This window comes from Carcharodon carcharias, chromosome 2, assembly GCF_017639515.1.
Source record: "Carcharodon carcharias isolate sCarCar2 chromosome 2, sCarCar2.pri, whole genome shotgun sequence".
NCBI classification, from domain to species: domain Eukaryota; kingdom Metazoa; phylum Chordata; class Chondrichthyes; order Lamniformes; family Lamnidae; genus Carcharodon; species Carcharodon carcharias.
In genome coordinates, this window is record NC_054468.1 from 18514862 (window position 1) to 18538380 (window position 23519).

A 23519-nucleotide genomic window follows, 5' to 3' on the forward strand; every position below is an offset into this window, starting at 1 on the left:
ATGGTGGAGCAGGTCCAAGAGGCTGATTGGCCTTCTGTTCCTATATCTGCTAAGTATACTTAACACCTTGATAGGGAAATTTGACTTCTTTGAAGCTAGGTGGGTGGAGCTGCACATTAATAACAGGTATACTGCATTGAAATAGCTTGTGCAAAACTTCAAAACCACAGCTCCACTGTGTTCATTACTAGAAACAAACAATGACTTGAAGTGCAAGGAAATTAAGTTTTACCCTCAAGGATATAGATTAGCTGAAAATAATGCTTAATAAGCAATAACACTAAATAAAAAGAAACCATGATTTATTTCTACTTCTTTAATTTAGTATACCGTATTCATTGCTCACAGTGTGGTCTCCTCTACACTGGGGAGACCAAACGTAGTCTGGGTGACCACTTTGCACATCACCTCCATTCAGTCCACAAGCATGACCTCGAGCTTCCAGCTGCTTATCATTTCAATTCTCCACTTGGATAGCATGCTGCCCTTCCTGTCCATGGCCTGCTGCAGTGTTACAGTGAAGCTCAACGCAAGCTCGATGAACAGCACCTTATATTTTGACTCAGCACTCTACAGCCTTCCAGACCCAACATTGAGTTCTGCCTCCATCTTGTTGTGTGTGGTTTTCTTTCCCTTCATTTTTTTGGCTTTGCTGGGTCAGTCTTCACACGGATGCTTTCTTTATCCCTTCATGCTGCATTCAGGTGTTTTTTATATAGCAATTCACGCCTCATTTGGACACAACCTTTGTTTCTTCACTATACTCATGACTCTTTGGCTGTTGCATCATGAAATCTTTTGTTATTTCCTCTTCCCTGGCCTCCACCCTATCACAGACCCTCTACTTTGTTCTTCCTGTGCCCCCCCCAACCCCACCCCCCCACCCACCCACTCCCCAACCCCCCACACCCCCCACCACCTCACCCACACCCCCCCACCCCCCAACCCCACACCCACACCCCCACCCCCACCCACACTCCCCCACCTCCACACACCCCCCTCCCCCCACCCCACCCCCCACACGCCACCTCTTCCCCCCACACACCACCCCTTCCCCTCCACTGGCTTAAAAACTCTTACATTTCTATCTTTCTTCAGTTTTGATGAAAGGTTATCGACATGGAATGTTAACTCTATTTCTCTCTCCACAGATTAAGCTGCCTGACCTGCTGCGTCTTCCCAGCTTTTTTTGTTCTTATTTCAGATTTCCAGTATCTGCAGCATTTTGCGTTTAGAAAATAATACTTGCAGCTATGCTTGTTTAGTAGGTTTCTTGAGCCCTATTCCTGCAATTTATGAGCATAAGAAATACCGAGGACGCAAAATGTAATTTGGACTCAACTTCTTTCCACTGGTACACCAACTTTAGAATTCAGCTACATTTTAAAGCTGCCAAATATTGTTAGATATAATAATAAACTGCCTGATGCAGTTTTCCAAGATTTATCATTCTCCAAATAATGGTCTTCAATATCAGTTTAATATTTAATTTTCACAATTTTATATATACATGTGCACGCAAATATATTTTTCCTAGCATTTTGTTTTTTTAATCTAATTGGTTCACATATTGTGCAGATTAAAAAAGGCAGTAGTATGCCTTTGAAAGTGATCCCTGCCAATTGAATGCATACATATGATGTGCATTTTATCTAGGAGTTTAAGTAAAGAGCATTTAAATAGCATTTTTCAAAACCTCAGCACATCCCAGAGCAATTTTTAAAATTCATTCATGGGATGTGGGTGTCATCGACTAGGCCATCATTTATTGCCCATCCCTAATTGCCCTTTAGAAAGTAGTGCTGTGTTCTCTTCTTGAATCACTGCAGTCCATGTATTGTAGGAAGACTCACAGTGCTGTTAGCAAGGGAGTTCCAGGTTTTTGAATCAGTGACAGTGAAGGAACGTTGATATAGTTCTAAGTCAGCATGATGTTTGACTTGGAGGGGGACTTGCAGGTGGTGGTGTTCCCATGCGTCTGCTGCTCTTGTCCTTCTAAGCAGTACAGATCATGGGTTTGGAAGATGGTATCGAAGGTGAGTTGTTGCAGTGCATCTTGCAGGTGGTACACACTGCTGCTACTGTGTGCTGGTGGTGGAGGGAGTGAATATTTAAGGTGGTGGATGGGGTGCCAATCAAGCAGGCTGCTTTGTCCTGGATGGTGTTGAGCTTCTTGAGTGTTGTTGGACTACATCCAAACAAGTGGAGTGTGTTCCCATCACACTCCTGACTTGTGCCTTGTAGATGGTGGACAGGCTCTGGGGAGTCAGGAGAATTCCCAGCTTCTGACTTGATGTTGTAGGCACAGTATGGCTAGTCCAGTTCAGTTTCTGGTCAATGGTAATCTCCAGGATGTTGATAGTGGGAAATTCAGTGATGGTAATGGCATTGAATGTCAAGGGGAGATGGTTAAATTCTCTCTTGTTGGAGATGGTCATTGTGTAGTGCTAAATTTACTTGCTACTTATCAGCCCAAGCCTGAATATTTCACAGCAATAATGTACTTTTGAGGCCCTGTCTCTCTTGTACTTCATTAAGTTGAATCTTTCTGTTGTTATTTAAAATTAACTGAGAGGAATTAAAACAATATATTTATATATATAGCACATTTCGTGACCTCAGGAAGTCCCAACATTTTTTAAATTCTTTCATGGGATGTGGGTGTCGCTGACAAGGCCAGCATTTGTTACCCATTCCTAATTGCTCTTGAACTGAGTTGCTTGCTAGGCCATTTCAGAGGACAGCTAAGGCCTGGAGTCACATGTAGGTCAAACTAGGTAAGGGTGGCAGATTTCCTTCCCTAAAGAACATTAGTGTACCAGATAGGTTTTTATGACAATCGAAGGCAGTTTCATAGTCATCATTACTGATACAAGCTTTATATTCCAGATATTTTAACTGAATTCAAATTCTGCCAGCTGCTGTGGTGGGATTTGAGCCCATGTCCTCAGGGAATTGGCCTGGGTCCCTGGATTGCCAGTCCAGAGACATTACCACTACGCCACCATCTTGCCACAAAAGTCACCAATGACAGAAGTATAGTCACTGTTGTAATGTAGGAAACTTGGCAGCCAATTGGACACAGCAGGCTCTCAAACAATTATATGAAAATAGCCAAATAATCTGTTTTTGTGATGTTCATTGGAGATAAATATTGGCCAGGTTGCCATGGATGGCTCCCCCACCCCCATCTCTCCTTCGAAATAAGTAATACATACATAAATAAATAAATAAACAATTCCTTGCTTAGGAATTTTGCAGACCATTATCAGAAGTTTACTTTGTGACTCTTGATTGCCTATTATCCAGAAATATTTTACAAATAAGTTACACAATGCACCAATTTTTTTTTCAAATACCACAACAGCAATTTTGCTTGTCTACATGATGAATAATGTGAAGATTTCAAATCGGGTCAGCACATTTGCAGCAACAAGTGAAACTTAATTTTAAGTGGTTGCATTACAGGAAACGCATTAAAAACTAGCTGAAGTGTAGTATAACTATTTATCTGCTGTGTCTACCACATAATTGTGGTATGCATAATCTCTCTTAGTCATGATGCTGCTGGAGTTCTGAGGAAATGATATGTAGGACAGCTTTCCACTGTGTTTTCTTTATAATTTAAATCTACAGTAATGTTTATAAAATGGAAGTGACTAATAATTATATCTGTGTATACCTTAATTTACTTATGCAACCTTTCAAGTTTGTTTTTCTATTCCATCTATTGATCCCCCCCACCTTAATGAAAACAAATTTAGTCTAGTCAGGGCTCAGTCATGGCAAGAGACTCCCAGGAGGACAGGGATGTCCTCTTTAGGGATGCCCTCAAAGAATCCCTGAAGAGGTCAAACAAACCCACTGGCCCACGCGAGTCCCATCCTTGTGACCAACCAAAATGGAATAGACTATTTCGGAAGGGCACCAAGCACATCAAGAGACTTCATCGGGAATGTGCAGAAACTAGGTGGCGGCATTAGAAGGAGCACACAAACATCAAAACAGCTCATCTATCCAACCTTTCAAGTGCCACCTGCCCCACATGTGGCAGAATCTGTAGATCACGCATTGGACTCATCAGCCATCTCAGAGTTCAATGAACCAGAGTGGAAGCAAATTATTCTCGATCTAGAGGGGCAGCCTAAGAAGAAAATAGACTAAATGCACAGAGTGACCAAAGAAAATGTGCAGATGTCCTCCCAAGTCCTTTCACACAACTGTCTTGAGCTGCTTGCAAAATGTTGTTAAAAAAATGGCTCATCCACCCATTGCCACACTCTTACCTTTCTACCAACTCTTCACTAACGGTGTGTCCAAGACAAGATATGCAAAATGCGGAACTTGTGTTTCTAAACAGGGGGAACATAATGTCCTAAAACTCTATTGCCATCATTCTTCCGTTGTCCAGCTTTTGTGCATTTCCCACACCTATTTATTAATTACGAGGCATGCAGATTCTAGAAATAAAGCTAAGGTCAATGTTCGATATCTTCCCAGTGAGGAATTATTGCTGATGCATTTGTCAAACGTTAATAGCTCACCTTTAAGTATGGAATTTCACATCACAGAGAAAGGAGGAGAGGGAGTGTGGAAAAGGCCAGTCAAATTGATGAAGTTTTCAGGGGGAAGGGGAGTTGTGGGCTAATGAGTTTTGGGAGGAGCAAATTCCAGGAAGTATTTAAATTCAAGGATGATGGGGATTCAAAGGTAATGTTGAGCAGGACTTCCTGAAGGTTAAAATATGGGCAGCAACATTTTGAATGAGTTCGTTTTATGGACAGTGGGAGGATGACACACCAGCCAGTAGAGAATTGGACTAGTCAAGTTTGGGAATGGCAACAGGGTCTGGAAGGTTTTAGCAGCAGATGGGCTACAGCACAGGCAGAGGTGGGTAATCAAAGTAGGCAGTCTTACTAACAGAGAGGATCTGGAATCATAAACTCAGCTCAGGGTCAAATATGGTGTCAGGTTTTAGAACTGTCTAGGTTTGTCTGCAGCTGTCGCCGGAGAGGTGGCTGGAATTGGTGGTGAGGGTATCAAGTTTTTGGCAGATGCTGAAGACAGAGGTTTTGGTCTTCCCAATTTCTAACTGAAGAAGGTACACTCTCCAATCCTGCAACTATCACATAGGCCAGTTGAAGAGAAATTACAATCCCCGATCACACAGCAACTACAGAGACTCAGGCTTCCTTTTAACTGGTTTTATTCAAGCATATGCAAGGGAGCCGCAATGATTCCTAAGAATGAAGACCCAGCTCCCTGACTGATTACATTTCACTACTTTTGTACCTTTTATTATCATAGTACATTTGAATATATCCAATCGGTAACCGACACATCAGTTCCATACTAACTTTGTCCTACTGAGTACATAAACAAGTGATTTTGCTAACGAATTAATCTAAAGGATGTATACATAATTATATTATCGAATCAGAATTAAAACACATACGCAAAGACCTTGGTTCTTACAACTCAAGACTGTTTGTGTTTGTCCATTGTTCGTCTTCTCATATCTAAGCTAAAACCATTTGCCCCTCCCTATGTGAGAGGGGAGAACACTTAATCTAATTTATGTCACACGTTTGTCTCCAGTCTGACTCTCAAGGCTGTGCAATGTAGCAGCTATGTCTGCCTGGAGATTTTAAGGGTTTTTCAGTAAATTCTTACTGTATTCTCTTTTAGCATTTTTAATTTCCCCCTAACACTAACAATAAGAAATTGTAGTTCATCCAAGGCTTTTTAAACAAGCACTCTCACAGCAAGTGACAACGTAAGACTGAAGAAAGGTATTATATTGCAGAGTTGGGTGTCATCAGCATAGATAATTAAGTTAATTTCAAGACTTCAGATGATGTCGTCAAGGAATAGGATATAGATGAAGGGAACGAGGAGGCCAATGACAGATTCTTGGGGACTAAATGATAATGGCAGGGGAATTAGTTGTAGAAGTCTCAGTGACATGGGAAAAGGCACTGGAGGAAGATTGTGTGGTAAACCATGCCAAAGGCTGCAAGCTGGTCAAACAGGGTGAGGAGGACAAATGCATCATGATCACAGTCATAACCTTCCATTAAGGCTGGTTTGGTTATGTGGCAAGGGAGAAATTCAAAGGGAACTGATGGAAAGATAGACACAAATTTGAAAGGCAGCAGCCGCCAACATTCTGATTTAGGGGCGAGAATGTGGCCAACTGAGCCATGGCTGAAACACATGAAGACAAAGCATTTCCAGTGGGAAAACATCTTAAGTCTGCTATAGTCGACATTTGGTCATTAGAATGATCTTTACTTTGTACCTCTTGATCTCTAAGGGACAAAGCCTGTTCAATACTGGAATACAAGACTTGGCAAGGCCAAGATCAAAAATAGAGAAAAAAAAATCTCTTTTCTAAGACAAGGCCCTCCAATTCTGAAAATGACTGGAACGCTACCTCCTCTGAAGGGTTCACTCAATGCCTTGGTCAAGCTGAAGAGATCTACTTCTTAAGTCTCTCATCATGATTGATCAAACTATGTTCTTTAAGCTACTGCTCCATCTGTTATGGATGCAAAGTTAAGAGTCCTGAACCCTAAACATAGTTTCTGGATGATAGGCTTTTTTTATTGAATTCAAATTTCAACATCTGCCATGGTGGGATTCGAACCCAGGTACCCATTACACTTGGTCTTCTGGAACACTTGTCCAGTGACAATACCACTATGCCACAGCCTCCCCTCTAATGATACCATGCTTGCTTAATATCTTTTGCTGCATTTTCCATCTTAATTCTCCTCTTAAATGTTTTTCAGAGATCTTGACTCCGTATCCACTGTCAACCTCCATAAAAGAGCATTTTGCATACTCTTGAAATTTAACATCTAATTGGCACTGAAATAGTTTGACACAATTATAATGAAGCAAAATTGAAACAAGTGGGAAACTGGCATTGGTCATCAGATAAAAAGAGTTTCATACGCTTTATCTCAGATTTAACGGATATCATATGCCAAAGTTCAGTTAAAAATTAAGTGGGAAAAGAAAATTCTCTCGATAATTGAAAATGCACCAACTGAGAAAAGATCCCTCAAGAGAATTCTGCAAGACAATTAGTATTGTGAGAAAAACTTTGGACAGTCAGTCAAAAAAACCCCAATATCTTAGGACCAGAAGTAAAAGATGATTTTGACGATGAGTTATCAAATGGTTCATTATGGAGAAATTTGTTGTTTCAAGATGAACGGCATTTTCCTGCTTACTTGTGAAACTTATCACGATAAAAAGGATGTGTATCTGAGAGGCTGCATCATAGTGGTGGGATGATGTTTACAACTTCCACGCCGCAATTCTAATTTACCTTGGCAGTGCAGATTAAAGAGATAAGCAAGGCAAACAGATGGTCTCACAGCACTGCCTGACAGCAATACATTTCCTGATGGAAAGCATTTATCGAGAAAGAGGAAGGACAAAAAAATTAAATGTCAAGATATGTAAATCTGATAGTAAGTCACTCCTAGCTCCTGTTACACACTTAGTCTCGGCCTTCTCACTCGTAATAGGTGGGATCGCACTTGTAATAGGTGGGGTAAGAGGGTGGAGCAACAGATGGAATCCATGCAGAGCGTAGAATTCCAACAGGGAGACACAGTTGAAGATGTGCTCACTTTCTCGCTCCTGCATTGTGTATAACCTCTTCTATAATTGGAAATAAAACCAGCCAAATTAAATGCATTGATCAAGATATATTTAAAACTATGAAACAGGTCAGGGCTTGGATTAAGATCCAGGAGTCATGTGCTTTTCACATGAACATGAGAAGGTGTCTTGTAACCAAAGCATAGGCACAGGAAGAGGCCATTCAGCCCCTCATGCCTATTCTGCCATTCACTTGGATTATGGCTGATCATTAACCTCTAATACCCCTGCCTAACAAGGAAAGAATCAGTTAAACAATACTTGCAAAAACGCTAATGAGCATGGGAAGTTTACAGTTGATTAGTAGGAACACTTAGAGAAGTTGAAACCAACAGATGAAGAAGACCCACGTTGTCCATCCCAACAAATTCTGACCACACTCCCAGAAAAAAGGGGAGTCCTCAAGCCAAATACGACAGGCTGAAACTGGAAGGAAACAGGAGCACTCTCATCTGCAACTTGCATGGTTAAACTACTAACTTATTAATAATTATGGTGAATGGAACGGGTGGCATATAAGCAGAGTCTAAATGGTTAACGTGATCCAGGAGAGATTCTGTACTGTTTTCCTAGGATTGTGTTAGTATTAGGAGGTTTGATAGACTTATTCAACACCATGATAGCTCTGAACACAATAGGCAGGGAGAAACTGTTTCCATTTGCAGAATGATCAAGAACCAGAGAACACCGATTTAAGGTCTTTGGCAAAAGAAGCAATGATGACATGGGGAGAATTACTTCTTGTTTAAACACAACCAGTGGTTAGGATCTAAAATATGCTACCAGAGAGTGTTAAGGAGGCAGATTCAATCAAAGACTTCGAAAGGGAATTGAATGCTTATCTGAAGAGAAAAAATTTGCAGGGCTACGTGGAAAAGCCAAGTGGGATTAGGCGAGTTGCTCTTGCAGAGAGTCAGCAAAGACACAACAGGCTGAATGGCCTCCTTCTGTGCTGTGGCCATTCTGTGATTAGAACTGGCAGGAACTTGGCTATCTAATGGGAATAGCATGAAAACAATAGCTAAAGGGCAAACATTTTACACTCAGATCGGAAAACCTGGACCACGGGGCTGAATTTATCTGTGAGCTCGTCAAATTGATCACGTTCAAAGGGTAAATTGTACTGTATGATGCCATGCTCACAGAAAGTCCATTGGGTCCTGGGTGTCACCTCCACTGCAAGCTTCTTGCACAAGGCCCGGTGGCAAGAGCTGCAACCACATGATAAACAATTTGTGCAACACGCAGCAGATCACCACAAATTTAGGAGACATGCTCTGGCAAGCATTATAGGAAATCCTCTTGAGCGATCCTGCCAGCAGAATTGTTTTTAGAACAATGATGGTTTGCTCCACAGCCTTTCTGGTGGGAGCATGGCTCTCAATCCCACATGCATTTAAGTGGCGAAGAGTCATGAGCCACATGTTGAGCAGGTAGCCCTCATCACCATGCAGCCAACCTCTGGTCCATCATAAAACAGAATTACCTGGAAAAACTCAGCAGGTCTGGCAGCATCGGCGGAGAAGAAAAGAGTTGACGTTTCGAGTCCCCATGACCCTTCGACAGAACCTGAGTTCGAGTCTGGGAAAGAGCTGAAATATAAGCTGGTTTAAGGTGTGTGTGTGGGGGGCGGAGAGATAGAGAGACAGAGAGGTGGAGGGGGTTGGTGTGGTTGTAGCGACAAACAAGCAGTGATAGAAGCAGATCATCAAAAGATGTCAACAACAATAGTACAATAGAACACATAGGTGTTAACACTATGTACTATTGTTGTTGACATCTTTTGATGATCTGCTTCTATCACTGCTTGTTTGTCGCTACAACCACACCAACCCCCTCCACCTCTCTGTCTCTCTATCTCTCCGCCCCCCACACACACACCTTAAACCAGCTTATATTTCAGCTCTTTCCTGGACTCGAACTCAGGTTCTGTCGAAGGGTCATGGGGACTCGAAACGTCAACTCTTTTCTTCTCCGCCGATGCTGCCAGACCTGCTGAGTTTTTCCAGGTAATTCTGTTTTATGATGGACCAGAGGTTGGCTGCATGGTGATGAGGGCTACCTGCTCAACATGTGGCTCATGACTCTTCGCCACTTAAATGCATGTGGGATTGAGAGCCATGCTCCCACCAGAAAGGCTGTGGAGCAAACCATCATTGTTCTAAATGGCACCATTTGAAATCTCATTATTCCACTCCTTCTGCTTCTCTCTGCTTAGAGAGAAAACAATGAAGTCCCCTCTCCTGTCTTCCAGGCTCTCTGTTATCTCCCTGAGGTAGTAATGCACAGTGAACCCGGAGATGTTGACAATGTTGCCAGCTCCAGCCAGGAATAATCCTGAGGTATAGAAATTGAGGGCCTTGCAGACCTTGATAGTTACTGGCACCCTGCTCTGTGGCTGCTGATCCAGTGATGAGGTGGCATAGTTCAATGACCACCTCCTTGGTGAATTATAGCCACTTCCATCACTGCTCCTGTCTGAGGTGATGATCAGAAGTGCCCCCTGAATACCTCAGGCCTTCTATTAAGAGCCCTCCACCTCCCTTCTATGTTCAGCTCCCCTTCTCTGCTGCCTCTGCTCCATCTCCCTGTGGTGCTGCAGCCCAAAAGGGGTGGTAGCGAAAGCCCCCCATGAATGAGAGCACACTCTCTGCTCACTGGAATTCAAAATCCAATCAACCCCTGGGCAAAGTCCGGTGTGAGTCCTTCTTGACTCCAGAAACATTTCAGTTCAGAAATCCTCCAACAATACAGTACATGGCACTTCCACTAACTCTGCAGTAGCAAAAGTCAAAGGCACATCACCTGAAGTGTGCGCGCGCTTGCACATGCATGTATGTGTGCGCACATGTGGTGGTTGCAGGGGGATACTGGGGTTCCCTCACAAAGCTGAAACGTGTTCGGCTGCGAATGTTCAAGAGGAGGTACTAATAGAACCCGCAAGGTCCAAAATGGCAGTCTGGTACCAAATTAGTGTTAAACATTGAATGACATCACAGTCTGCCCTCACTGTTTCCTTCTAGAACATATTTGGCATGCCCCAATTAGCCCCTTCTAAACATGACATGTCACGCCAGAAGCAGATTGGCCATCATTTTGGGGGTTTCCGAGCTTCTTTGGCACCTACACCTGCAGCACTATTAAGCTGGATTTTAGTGGCCTTGTCTCTCCCCCTGCTCTCCACCTGGAATGATGTCTGATAAAGAAAGAAGAATGGAAAATATACAATTTGCGTTTCCATAGTGTTCGCCATGTGAGAAAAACATCTTCCCAAGTGCTTTAAGGTTAGGAGATGAGAAAGACCAGGTACCAAGAGGAATTAAAACGGAAAGCTTTAAGATGCATGGACATCCTTAAGCAAACTTTCTGAGATTCTATCTCAAGCTTGATGCGCAAATTTAAATTGCTACAGTGTTGAAATTCACATTCTAGTACTTTACCATGAGAAATGAAATAGAACATACACACATTCAGCAGGTCTGGCAGCATCGCGGAGAGGAACACAGTTAATGTTTCGAGTCCGTATGACTCTTCAACAGAACTTCTGTTGAAGAGTCATACGGACTCGAAACATTAACTGTGTTCCTCTCCGCAGATGCTGCCAGACCTGCTGAGTTTTTCCAGCTATTTTTATTTTTGTTTTGGATTTCCAGCAGCCACAGCTTTTTTGCTTTTATACACATGTTCAGATCTGCTTAGGTAGGCAAATATCCTAACTGACATCTAAAGCACATTACAATTTTTAATCAATCCATTTCACATGACACTAAAACGCCAATCCAACATCAGTAACCTGCACCTCCGGAAGACAACCACAGGACGACTTTGGAATCACTCACATTGCTGAGTTTACACCATGCACAAGACAGTAAATGCAGACATTTATGTCTGTTATTCATTGTCTCTCTGCTCCTTTTAGTATAAACAAAACACAGGTTTGCCATGGTATTGTTCAAGGTAAATTAGGAGATTCACAACTTTACAGCATGAATATTATAAAGTGTAATTGTTATAATCTCTGTAGAAACAGCAATTCGAAATGCTAGCTATTTAATGAAAGAATTACACTACATAATTTCATGTTTTTTAAACAAAACCTTTACAGCAGAAGAGTTAAACATTAAGCACTACTAAACTAACAATATATTTTGTAATTACTTATGTTTTAAATCTGAAAATCTCAGAACATAAACATTTTTAATTTAAACCCCATTTACTTCCACCCAAGAATTCCCCTATACTTTGCAGGGCCTTAAAGGTTAATTGACTTCTCCAGAGGACAAACCAAGGTATGCCATAGCTCTCAGTAATTCACTTTGGTTCTCCTCAGCATTCCCATTATTCTCTCAGCTATGAGATTTCTTGGGGTCTATCCACTAGCATGAGACTAGGTACCCCAACAACTCTCTTTCACTACCTGACAATTGTGGATTTCCCCAGCTCGAGCATGGGCCTCACTCCCATTCTTGCTTAGCAGCTTTAAATCAGAAAACAGCCTTGGTCTCTGATAGCCCTTTGCTAAAGCTTCAGCTACTTTACAGCTATGTAAAGACTCTCTGCCTTCTCCAAGATGCAACTGACCTTTCTGTCAGAAATCACAGAGATAAAACCCCAAAAAAGGGTACCTTTCTGCACAGCCTATATCTATAGCAACGTGGAGTACCTGGGATGTTCCAGACAGAAATTTCAATTAATTATTGTAAGGAAGAGATAATTTAATTAAGTTATTTGTGTATTGGTGTGTGTTAGGAATAAGCTGTGGCTTTAAGTTTAATTTACATTTTTTTTCCTATTTATGGGCTAAAAAGGTGAAACCTGGGATCTAGTTTCCTTTTAGAGTGAGACAGAAAGTCTAGGCTGCGTTTGTATACCTGCATTTTTAATGAGTTTTATGACCCTTGAAGTGGGGAGCTGTGTTCTCAAGGGGAGTTGATGAGAGATCCATAGCATCTGTTTGGTGTGGCATCAGTCACTTGATTTCAGAGTGCAGTGTGCCTGACCACAGGTTGCCTATTGGTTTGCATGGGCTATGTACTTACTCTGAACATTGGAGTATAAGATGGCTTTTGTCATTTGTGCTATCTTTATGAATCTGTATATATCTGTAAAGGTATAGTTGAGGGTTAAGGAGTATTGTAATTGTCAGGAAGATATAATAATTTTCATAATGTTATTGGAATTTATTGTCGAGTAATAGTGGGGTCTGTGTCTATGTGTGTGTGTGTGAGACTTAACTGAATTAAAGGTAGCTGGTCTGAAGGCTTTGATGTAACAGAAGATAAGCTAGATTTGAAACGTTAAGTAGATAAACATAGGTGTAAAGGGAGCATTTGCATTTTAAATAAACTAGACTAGCTTGAATTCAAAGAAGGGTTGAAATGTTTCACCTAGCCAGGAGAAGTTAATAAACAGTGTGTTCATTTTTTTCCCAAAGATTACTGGTAAAATTGGTACTATGGTAGATTTTTTATTATTAGAGAGGTAAGGTCCAAAGTCATAGTGAAACAATGGAAATTTGCATTCAAAAGGGAAAATATGTATAGAGGAGAGAAGGCCGTGTGTAAGGGTAGGCATTCTAAGATCTAAAACAAGTGTGGAAAAAGCCTCCAGCATCTAAGCATCAAGCTGCTGTCCTCAAAGGACCGAAATTAAGAAACCTCACTTTGAATTCGATTGTTCAGGGTATCATGCTTCTTTGCCTGGGTCTTTTTTAAAAATCTGTGTGTCTTACTGTTGCCTTAACGAAAGTGTAACTGAGACTCAGATTAACTAGGGGATTTAGAAGTCATTGTAGACCTGTGTGCTTAAAATCATTCCTACTATTAGTAGAGGTTTAATTTAGTTTTGTAAGAAACCTATAAGACTTGGTGGTCTTACTACGGAATTCGAGGCACGCATCTCGAAACTTATACAAATTGCAAAACAGCTGTGGCAGTTGTTTCAAGATTCCCTTTGAGATTTGAGCAGCTCAGCATTTACCATCAGCTGTGCCACAACAATCATAAAGTTTGTTTTCTCTTGATTAATAAATATTTTATTCTTTTGTTAACAGTTCATCAGCTAATTCCTGTTTCTCTGTTCAGTAGCCAGTTTCCATGTTTCTAAACAAAAAAATAAAAATTGGGATCTATCAAGCCAGGGTCCAACCTGGGTTCTGGCTTGTCCAGTAGTAACATCAGCTGGGATCATAACATTATCTTTACCTTCCAAAACATCCCTTTGATTCTGGGACCAGCGTGAAATGTTTATATCTCTTATAGGGACAACTACAATCTTACCAGACTCACTGACTCTATCAAAAAGCCCAGAGAAGGCCTCTGTTTTCAAGTTGCTTTCAGAGCTTCTTTGATCTGAAGAGACTACATGAATAATTTAAACCTCCCTGGTGTACACCCCAATTTGAAAGCCTTGCCTAAGATGCCTTCAGACAAATAGTCTCCTCCTGATAGATCCAGAGGCTGATATAATGCTAGGTGTGAATACACCCAATGCCAGCAACACAACAGGACTTTCCCTTCACAAGCCAGGTGTTTTCATTTATCTTATATTTAAAAATTTTAATTTACGAACCTATACTCCTGAAACATATGAATCAGAAAAGCAGAAAACATAATTCATAATCTATTATTCTGCTGCAATGGTTCTGTGTTCATCAAGTTTAGAAGGATATGCTGATTGGGTGTGATGAAGTTGGGTGTGAAAAGGCCAGAATGGAGCTTAAGCTTTGGCTCAGGATCGACCTTTCTTACAGTAAAAATGGTCTCTCAGCAGATGTACTCATTTTTTGTTTTAAACAAAACATACAGAATCAGGGTAGAGAAGGAAACATGAACCAGTCAGAACGCTTTACCAACATTTCAGTTCCCAGTTGCTGGAAAGTGAGATTTGAAAAGCTGACAGGTTAATATAGATCAAACTGTATTGAAACGTTCAAAGGGACTGGATGGAAAGATTGTTTTAAAAAGTATTCAAAAGCTGAGGAGAAAACCCAAATTCGGACCAGGTTAGTCAAGGTGTCCTGGTGGGCTGGATCAGCAGACTGGAGAAAGATTTCCTAATGAGGAGGAGGTGGTAGTGTAGTGATATCGTTGCTGGACTAGTAATCCAGAGACCCAGGGTAACACCTTTAACGCCAGGTTTGAATCCCGCCACAGCAGATGGTGGAATTTGAATGCAATAAAAAAAAATCTGGAATTAAAAGTCTGATGATGACCGTGAAACCATTGTCGACTGTTGTAAAAACCCAGAGATAAAAACAAAAAACTGCAGATGCTGGAAATCCAAAAGAAAAACAGAATTATCTGGAAAAACTCAGCAGGTCTGGCAGCATCGGCGGAGAAGAAAAGAGTTGACGTTTCCAGTCCTCATGACCCTTCAAGAGTGGAAAGGTCATGAGGACTCGAAACGTCAACTCTTTTCTTCTCCGCCGATGCTGCCAGACCTGCTGAGTTTTTCCAGGTAACTCTGTTTTTGTGTTGTAAAAACCCATCTGATTCACTAATGTCCTTTGGAGAAGGAAATCTGCCGTCCTTCCCTGGTCTGGCCTACATGTGACTCCAGACCCACAGCAATGTGGTTGACTCTTAAATGGCCTAACAAGCCATTCAGTTGTAACAAACCGCCACAAAGTCACAAAAAAGGAATGAAACTGGACAGACCACCCAGCATCGGCCGAGGCACCGGAAACGACAATGGCAAACTCAGCCCTGTCGGCCCTGCTTAAGGTCCTCCTTACGAATATCTGTGCCAAAATTGGGAGAGCTATCTCACAGACTGGTCAGCAGAGCCTGACATAGTCATCCTTACGGAATCATATCTTACAGATAATGCCCCAGACACGACTATCACCATCCCTGGCTATGTCCTGTCCCACTGGCACGACAGGCCTGGCACAGTGGTTTACAGTCGGGAGGGAGTTGCGTTGGAATTGTCAACATCGATTCCGGACCCCAGGAAGTCTCATGGCATTAGGTCAAACATGGGCAAGGAAACCTCCTGCTGAATGTCCATCACCAAGAGTGGCTCAATAGCACCGCTACTGACTAAGCTGGCTTAGTCCTAAATGACATAGCTGTTAGACTTGGTATGCGGCAGGAACCAACAAGAGGGAAAAACATACTTGACCTCATCCTCACCAACCTGCCTGCTGCAGATGCATCCATGACAGTATCGGTAGGAGTGACCACCGCACAGACGTTGTGCGAACGAAGTCCCACCACAAGATGGCCGAATGGCCTCCTTCTGTGCTGTAACTTTTCTATGGTTCACATCGAGGATACCACCTGTTCTGTAGTGTGGCACTACCACCATTTTAAATGGGATAGATTTCGAACAGATCTAGCAACTCAAGACCGGGTATCAATGAGACGCTGTGGACCATCAGCAGCAGCAGCAGAATTGTACTCAAACACAATCTGTAACCTCATGGCTCAGCATGTCCCCCACTCCACCATTACCATCAAACCAGGGGATCAATCCTGGTTCAATAAAGAGGTGGGGCAGGACCAGACATACCTGAAAATGAGGTGTCAGCCTGGTGAAGCTACAACACAGGACTACTTGCTTATGAAACAACATAAGCAGCAAGTGATAGACAGGGCTAAGCGATCCCCCAACCAACGGATCAGATCTAAGCTCTGCAGTCATGCCACATCCAGTCGTGAATGGAGGACGACAATTAAACAACTCACTGGAGGAGGAGGCTCCACAAATATCCCCAACCTCAATGATGGAGGAGCCCAGCACATCAGTTCAAAAGGTGAGGCTGAAGCATTTGCTACAATCTTCAGCCAGAAGTGCCGAGTGGATAATCCAACTCAGCCTCCTCCAGAGGCCCCCAGCAACACAGATACCAGTCTTCAGCCAATTCGATTCACTCCGCGTGATATCAAGAAATGGCTGAAGGCACTGGACACTGCAAAGGCTATGGGCCCTGACAATATTCTGGCAATAGTACTGAAGACTTGTGCTCCAGAACTTGCTGCGCCCCTAGCCAAGCTGTTCCAGTACAACTACAACACCAGGCTTTTTGGAAAATTACCCAGATATGTCCTGCACACAAAAAGCAGGACAAATCCAACCCGGCCAATTACCACCCCCTCAGTCTACTCTCCATCATCAGTAAAGTAATGGAAGGGGGCATCAACAGTATTATCATGCGGCACTTGCCTAGCCATAACTTGCTCGCTGACAAGTGTGGCATCAAGGAACCCTAGCAAAACTGGAGTCAATGGGAATCAGGGGGAAAACTCTCCACTGGTTGGAGTCATATCTATCACAAAGGAAGATGGTTGTGGTGATTGGAGGTCAGTCATCTCAGCTGCAGGACATCACTGCAGGAGTCCCTCAGGGTAGTGTCCTTGGCCCAACCATCTTCAGCTGCTTCATCAATGACTTCCCTTCCATCATAAGGTCAGAAGTGGGGATGTTCACTCATGATTGCACAATGTTCAGCACCATTCGCGACTCCTCAGATACTGAAGCAGTTCATGTCCAAATGCAGCAAGACCTGGACAACATCCAGGCTTGGGCTGACAAATGGCAAGTAACATTCCCGCCACACAAGTGTCGGGCAATGACCATCTCCAATAAGAGAGAATCCAACCATTGCCCCTTGATGTTCAATGGCATTACCATCACTGAATCCCCCACTATCAACATCCTGGGGGTTACCATTGACCAGAAACTGAACTGGACTAGCCATATAAGTACAAAAACAGGTCAGAGGGTAGGAGTCATGCAACAAGTAACTCAGCTCCTGACTCCACAAAGCCTGGCACAAGGCACAAGTCAGGAGCGTGATGGAATACTCCCCACTTGCTTGGATGAGAGCAGCTCCCACAGCACTCAAGAAGCTGGACACCATCCAGGACAAAGCAGCCCGCTTGATTGGCACCACAATCACAAACATTCACTCCCTCCACGACCAACACATAATAGCAGCAGTGTGCATACCATCTACAAGATGCACTGCAGGAATTCACCAAGGCTACTTTGACAGCACCTTCCAAACGCAAGACCACTACCATCTAGAAGGACAATAGCAGTGGACAGATGGGAACACCACCACCTGAAAGTTCCCCTCCAAGTCACTCACCATCTTGACTTGGAAATATATCACCGTTCCTTCACTGTCGCTGGGTCAAAGTCATGGAGCTCCCCTAACAGCACTGTGGGTGTACCCACACCACATGGACTGCAATGGTTCAAGAAGGCAGCTCACCACCACCTTCTCAAGGGCAACTAGAGATGGACAATAAACGTTGGCCCAAGTAGCGAAGCCCACACCCCATGAATGAATTTTAAAAAGCCTTGAATTCATCTATTATATGGTAAAAAATGAATTAAGATACAGTACAATAATTATTATGAGGATTGTTTTGGCGATACACCCTCTCTACATTCACACAAGCTTCAATATAAAAATGATATTTGGCTTACAGCCATACAATAACAATTTGTATTTATATAATATCCTTAGCATTATAAAATATCCCAAATGCTTTACAGGAGTAACAGCAAACAAAATTCAACACTGAGCCATGTAAGGAGATATGAGGGCAAGTGACCAAAAGCCTAGGCAATCTGGCACGTTTTAAAGCAGCAACTTAATGGAGGAAAGAGGAAATGAGAGGTTGATGATAGAACTTACATCATCATTCCGAGGAGCTAGGCAGCTAAAGTCATGTTCAGTAATGGTGGGGTGATGGAAATCGGCCAGGGTTGGAGGAGCACAGAGATCCTGGAGGGTTGGAGCATTGCAGGAGGTTACAGAGGTATGGAGGAAAAAGAATTTGAAAATAAGTGCACAAATCATAAATTTGAGTCAGTACCGGACCAGGAGCCAATGAAGGTCAGCAAGCACAGGGTCGGTGGGTGAATGGGAATAGGTGCAAGTTAGACTAGTTTCGGATGAGCCGAAAGTTATGAAGGATGGAATGTGGGAGGATGGCCAGATGATGATCGGGACCGTCGAATTTAGAATGAACGAAGACCAAAAGTTTCCAGGTTCCATCCCTGTATGGAGTTAACAAAAACAAAAGCAGTTGGAAAAACTCAGCAGGTCTGACAGCATCTGTGGAGAGGAACACAGGGTTAACGTTTTGAGTCCGTATGACGCTTCATCAGAACTGATCAGTCATCACTCCTGTATGGGATTAACTGTTCTTAACCAAAGTATCAGTCATTGTTGGCGTGGTGGTGGGATTTAAAAATAGAGGAAGTAAAAAATAATCTTAGTGCTCCTGATAGCCCTGTTTGGACATTGACTGAGAACACTATTGGACATGGTTATAATGCCAGCCATAGATCAATATTCATTCTCTAGGCTCACACAGAAAGAATGACCACACATGTGAGACACTGGAGAGCTGCTGGCACTAACCAGCTATTGATATAAAAGCAAAGAACTGCGGATGCTGGAAATCCAAAACAAAAACAGAAACAGAAATACCTGGAAAAACTCAGCAGGTTTGGCAGCATCGGTGGAGAAGAGCACAGTTGACGTTTCGAGTCCTCATGACCCTTCAACAAGTTGTGCTTTAGAAAGGGAGCAAAGAAAATTGGAGAGGAGAGGGAAGTAGCATCACTGGGAACAAGAGAGGCATGACTTCTTAAAACACCACGCTCGCCATTTTGGTAAAAGGAAAACAGCTTAGTATGCTGTAATTATTGTGACAACATTACAGATAAAATCCGACATTACCCGCATCACAATATCTGTGAAGTTAGGGTTGGGGCTTTGGAAGCTACATACAAAAAGGTACTTCAGGAGGGGAAGCAACCTTTATAAAAAGACTTTTGAATGATCAAGAGGTGCTAACCCTGAACGAGATGCTTTAAGTGCAAAGTGTAACATCCCACATTCAGATCAGCAGCGATCTAGCTCTTTGAAGGCTGAGTTTCATCTACGTCAATCAACTTCTTTTCAAAAAACCACACACCCCACAGAAAACTATATTCTGAAATACGAGGAAAACATGAGCAAAGCGATTAGATTTCTGCACGACATTGCTGTCGACAGTACACTACTCAAACAGCCAGCTGCTTCTTATCACGCAACCACGGCTCGATCCTGTCTAATTGAGCTCATTCAGAAACAAAATAATCCATTTTGTGAATCAGGTATGCAGTTTCCTTTTCTTTATGTTGCTGCCTCAAAGACACCAAACGATGTTACAACTAGGACTGCAAATTAATCAGGAGGTAAAGCATTTACATGCGAAAAACATCTTAATTTTTTTTTAAAAACGTGTAGAAAAACTGCCGGAGTAAATTTCCAACTTTGGCTCACAGCTTCAGTGTTGCTAATGAGGTGTGCTGGCTGTTCAAAACTAACGCTTTTTGTTGTGACCCAAGGGCTTTGTAAACTACAAGTACCATTGGAACGCTTAAATGTTTTGAGTTTTTTTTTTCCAGCCGCTGGTTTCAGTTTGCCAGCATAGCTTTTAATTCTTATATAAATTTTTAAAAAATGAGTGTTTCTACACTAAGTGCAGGATGGAATGGTTTAACTATATGGGCGATGGCCTGTGTTTGAAGGGTCCTGTCGATCCTGCAGAAATCCGGGTAATTCTGTCAGCAGAGTGTTAGAAAACAGACATGGGCCAAAGTCACTGGCTTGAGGTGACCGAGTAAGTCAAGTTGTGTCCTTGTCACATTGGATCCAGGCTTTTAAGTGTTTATGGAATCACATTCTTGGGTTGCAATTCTGTGAAGAATTTTAATTTTTGTGAATCTACCCATATTATGCCAAGGCTGCAAACACCTTACAATGAGGCTCAGGGGCTGGACAAAGCCAAATTGGATTCTCAATACATGGGATTCCAGGATCTTAAGATTTTTTTTGAAGAATCCTATGAAAATTAACCTTGCTTTTAACACAACTTTGCTTCCTTTTCCTCCAAACATAAAAGTGCAACAATATAAGCATAGCTGTCCAAACGTGAATTGAATCATTTTCACCATAATCATTAATGAGCCAACAAGCAAAATTGTTTGTTCCATCTGAACAATTTGTTGCTCTTGCGTTCTTTACTAGCGCAGTGACTACATTTATCTGAAGCCTAACCTATTTCACTTCCTCCTTCTCTGGTCTCAGAAGGCTGTGACATCAAAATTTCTTTCTGTTTCACTGATTTCCTTTTTGCAGAAGCGAATGTTTAAAAGGCTCTCTGTGTGTTATTGTTTTCTGGAGGGGGTGGGGGAGAAGAAAAAAAAAGACTCTGAAAATCAGTTGGAAACAGTTTGTGAATCATTAGGCTATCCTAAATAGTTAAGCAAAATGCTACCGTCAAAAAGAGCCAAGCAATATAATCATGGGAGGATGAAGGGATTACAGGAACCGCTTCAAACCCTGAAATCTTGTTTGATAAAGTAACAGTTGTCTTTGCAGCTGAGAGGTTCTTGATAATAGGGAATTGCAGATGACATGATATTATCCATCAACACAGTTCAAACATTAGAAAGACCAAAACTCATACTTCTGGTAAACTGAAGCAAGGCAACTGCTGATCAAGTGTGTGAGTAATAAGGGAAATTCAGACAGGGAGTACACTATAACTGGGAATGTACAATGTGGTTGGCATGTAAAAGTTACATCAATGACGAAACAACAGGCAAGATAATAGTGTTGGCGTTTAACTTCTGAAAAGGTCATTATTAGCATTCCACTACAGAGCAGGCGACCCATCTTCTGACTCATCAAGCATTTCCTACAAGCTGCTTCCTTCTAAGGGAAACAAAGCAGTAGGTATATACTTCCTTTCTCAAATTTAGACAAGCAGCAGAGGGCTTTGAAGACTTAAACAGCCGTGTTTACCCCTAACTCTTTGTGGAGTAGCGCTGATAGCCTTTTTGGGAACAGGACAACTATAAATTACCCTCACTTAGTTACGGGTTGCAACTCCAAGTCAGCAAGAATCAACCTTAATCAGACAAACAAGGTGTTTGTTTACCCAGCTGAAAATTTCTACACTGTGGACAAGTTGCTTTGCTAAAGCATCAATACAGTAAGTCTCCTTCCTCTTATGGTTTATTTGCTGGTCTCTGAATTTGTCTTACTAGGATCTCTCTCACCCTTGGCAATATAAACCGATCAAACTCTTTCGTGTATAGATTGTACCCAACACACCCGCCGCACATCCAATGTCAGAAATGCCTAAACTGATCGTCTTCAGTTTGTTTTACAGCCATTCCAGAAGTTCATTTTCAATCTCATTTTTCTTTCTCATTTCAGATCTTAGTACATTAGGCATCACGTTTTTGTTTGAAGCTGCACACAATGAGCTCTACACCATCCAACAGCTCCAGTGCACAGTGTACAAGCAATAACAATATGGAAGCTTTCACTTATTTTTATTATTTAATCTTCCTGATTGGCATTATTGGGAGTTGTGTAGCACTTTGGGCATTTATTAGCCAAAGGAAAGCCAGAAAATGCCTCAACATCTACCTACTGAACCTGCTGACTGCTGATTTTCTGCTGAGTTTGGCTCTGCCTTTCAAAATAACTGTTGACTTGGGCATTGCTCCATGGGGTTTGATGGTCTTTCACTGCCAGGTCACAGCATGCCTCATCTATGTTAATATGTATTCATCGATTATATTTCTGGGCTTTGTGAGCATAGATCGATACATTCAACTCTCAGGAAACTCAAGGTTCCAACGGATTCAGGAACCAGGCTTTGCAAAAATGATGTCTGTTGTAATATGGGGAATGGTCCTGCTGTTGATGGTGCCAAACATGGCAATTCCTATCAAAAGCATAGAACCAAAGCCTCTTCTAAAGTGTGCAGAGATCAAGATTACACTGGGGCTCCACTGGCATGTCCTTACCAATTTTATCTGCATTGTAATATTTATGAATGTTTCAGTCATGCTCCTAACCTCCAACTTCCTTGTGGTGAAAAAACTGTACAAAAACAAAGACAGAGAAATGCAGAAAGACGCACAGCAAACTCTGAGGCACGTTTTCATACTGACTGGCATCTACATCATTTGTTTCGTCCCGTATCATATTGTTCGGACTCCATATACGCTTAGTCAATACAAGCCAGTGAGAGACTGCACTGTACAACGATCCCTGTTTTATGCAAAGGAATCCACCTTCCTCTTGGCTGTTCTCAGTCTTTGTTTGGACCCCATTTTGTATTTCTACCTCTGCAAATCATTCCGGTCCAAAATCACAGAAACGTTTGGATCAACCAAATGGGCCAAATGCCAGGAGAAAAGTGAGGATGAAGAGGGGAGAAACGAGACCAACTTAACATTGTGCGATTAAAATGGACATTCGCCTGCACATTCCGCTATCTTTTTCTCCAAAGCTGAAAAGAAGCAGAAGCCTCAAAACCCATCACACCAAATTTCAAAAGGAGCTTTTACCGCAATGCCACAATTTTCTTGACAAATAAGCTGCGAAAGAGAAATGGAAACAATATTTACAACATTCTTACTTTGGGCTTTTATAAATTGCATGGCTTCTCCAAGTCGAGGTGAACCGATATGAGAAAACTTGTTTTGATGAAAGAAAATTCGCAAAGTGCTGAAACTGCACTCGCGAAATAAGATTTTTATATCTAATTTGTCACCTATGAAAGAGTTTAATTCATGCAATGAGCCCTAACTGTGGTCCTATGTCATTCATGTATTAAGTGCTATATGGAATTATATTTTTATATATATATTATTTAATTAAACTTGAGTTTAATTGAGATTTGATTGGAGGAATGATTATAACTATGGTCAGGACATCCACTTGAGGAGCAAGTATCTCCCAGCTTGTCTCTTTTTTCCTTATTTTTTGAGCATCAGGTATAATTTGCACGTACCCAATGCTGTGATGA

General features: G+C 42.0%; 2 protein-coding genes across 4 annotated transcripts in view; one reads left to right on the forward strand and one right to left on the reverse strand.

Annotated features, from left to right (window-relative positions):
- Nucleotides 1–23519, reverse strand: part of LOC121270800 (mediator of RNA polymerase II transcription subunit 12-like protein) — a 604195-nt gene that overhangs the window by 396872 nt on the left and 183804 nt on the right. The window lies entirely within an intron of this gene.
- Nucleotides 19390–23387, forward strand: LOC121270835 (probable G-protein coupled receptor 171). 3 transcript variants are annotated; one of them, XM_041176340.1, is made up of 2 exons: nt 19390–19800; nt 21914–23387. In XM_041176340.1, the coding sequence occupies exon 2, from the start codon at nt 21959–21961 to the stop codon at nt 22955–22957; it is 999 nt and encodes a 332-aa protein (XP_041032274.1). In that variant the 5' UTR covers nt 19390–19800; nt 21914–21958; the 3' UTR covers nt 22958–23387. The 3 variants fall into 3 exon arrangements, with proteins under 3 accessions (XP_041032274.1, XP_041032285.1, XP_041032264.1); XM_041176351.1 differs by lacking the exon at nt 19390–19800 and adding an exon at nt 19809–19881; XM_041176330.1 differs by lacking the exon at nt 19390–19800 and adding an exon at nt 20719–21686.

Coding starts and splice junctions, on each gene's coding strand:
- LOC121270835 (XM_041176340.1), top strand. CDS start 21,959: ATGAGCTCTACACCATCCAACAGCTCCAGTGCACAGTGTACAAGCAAT.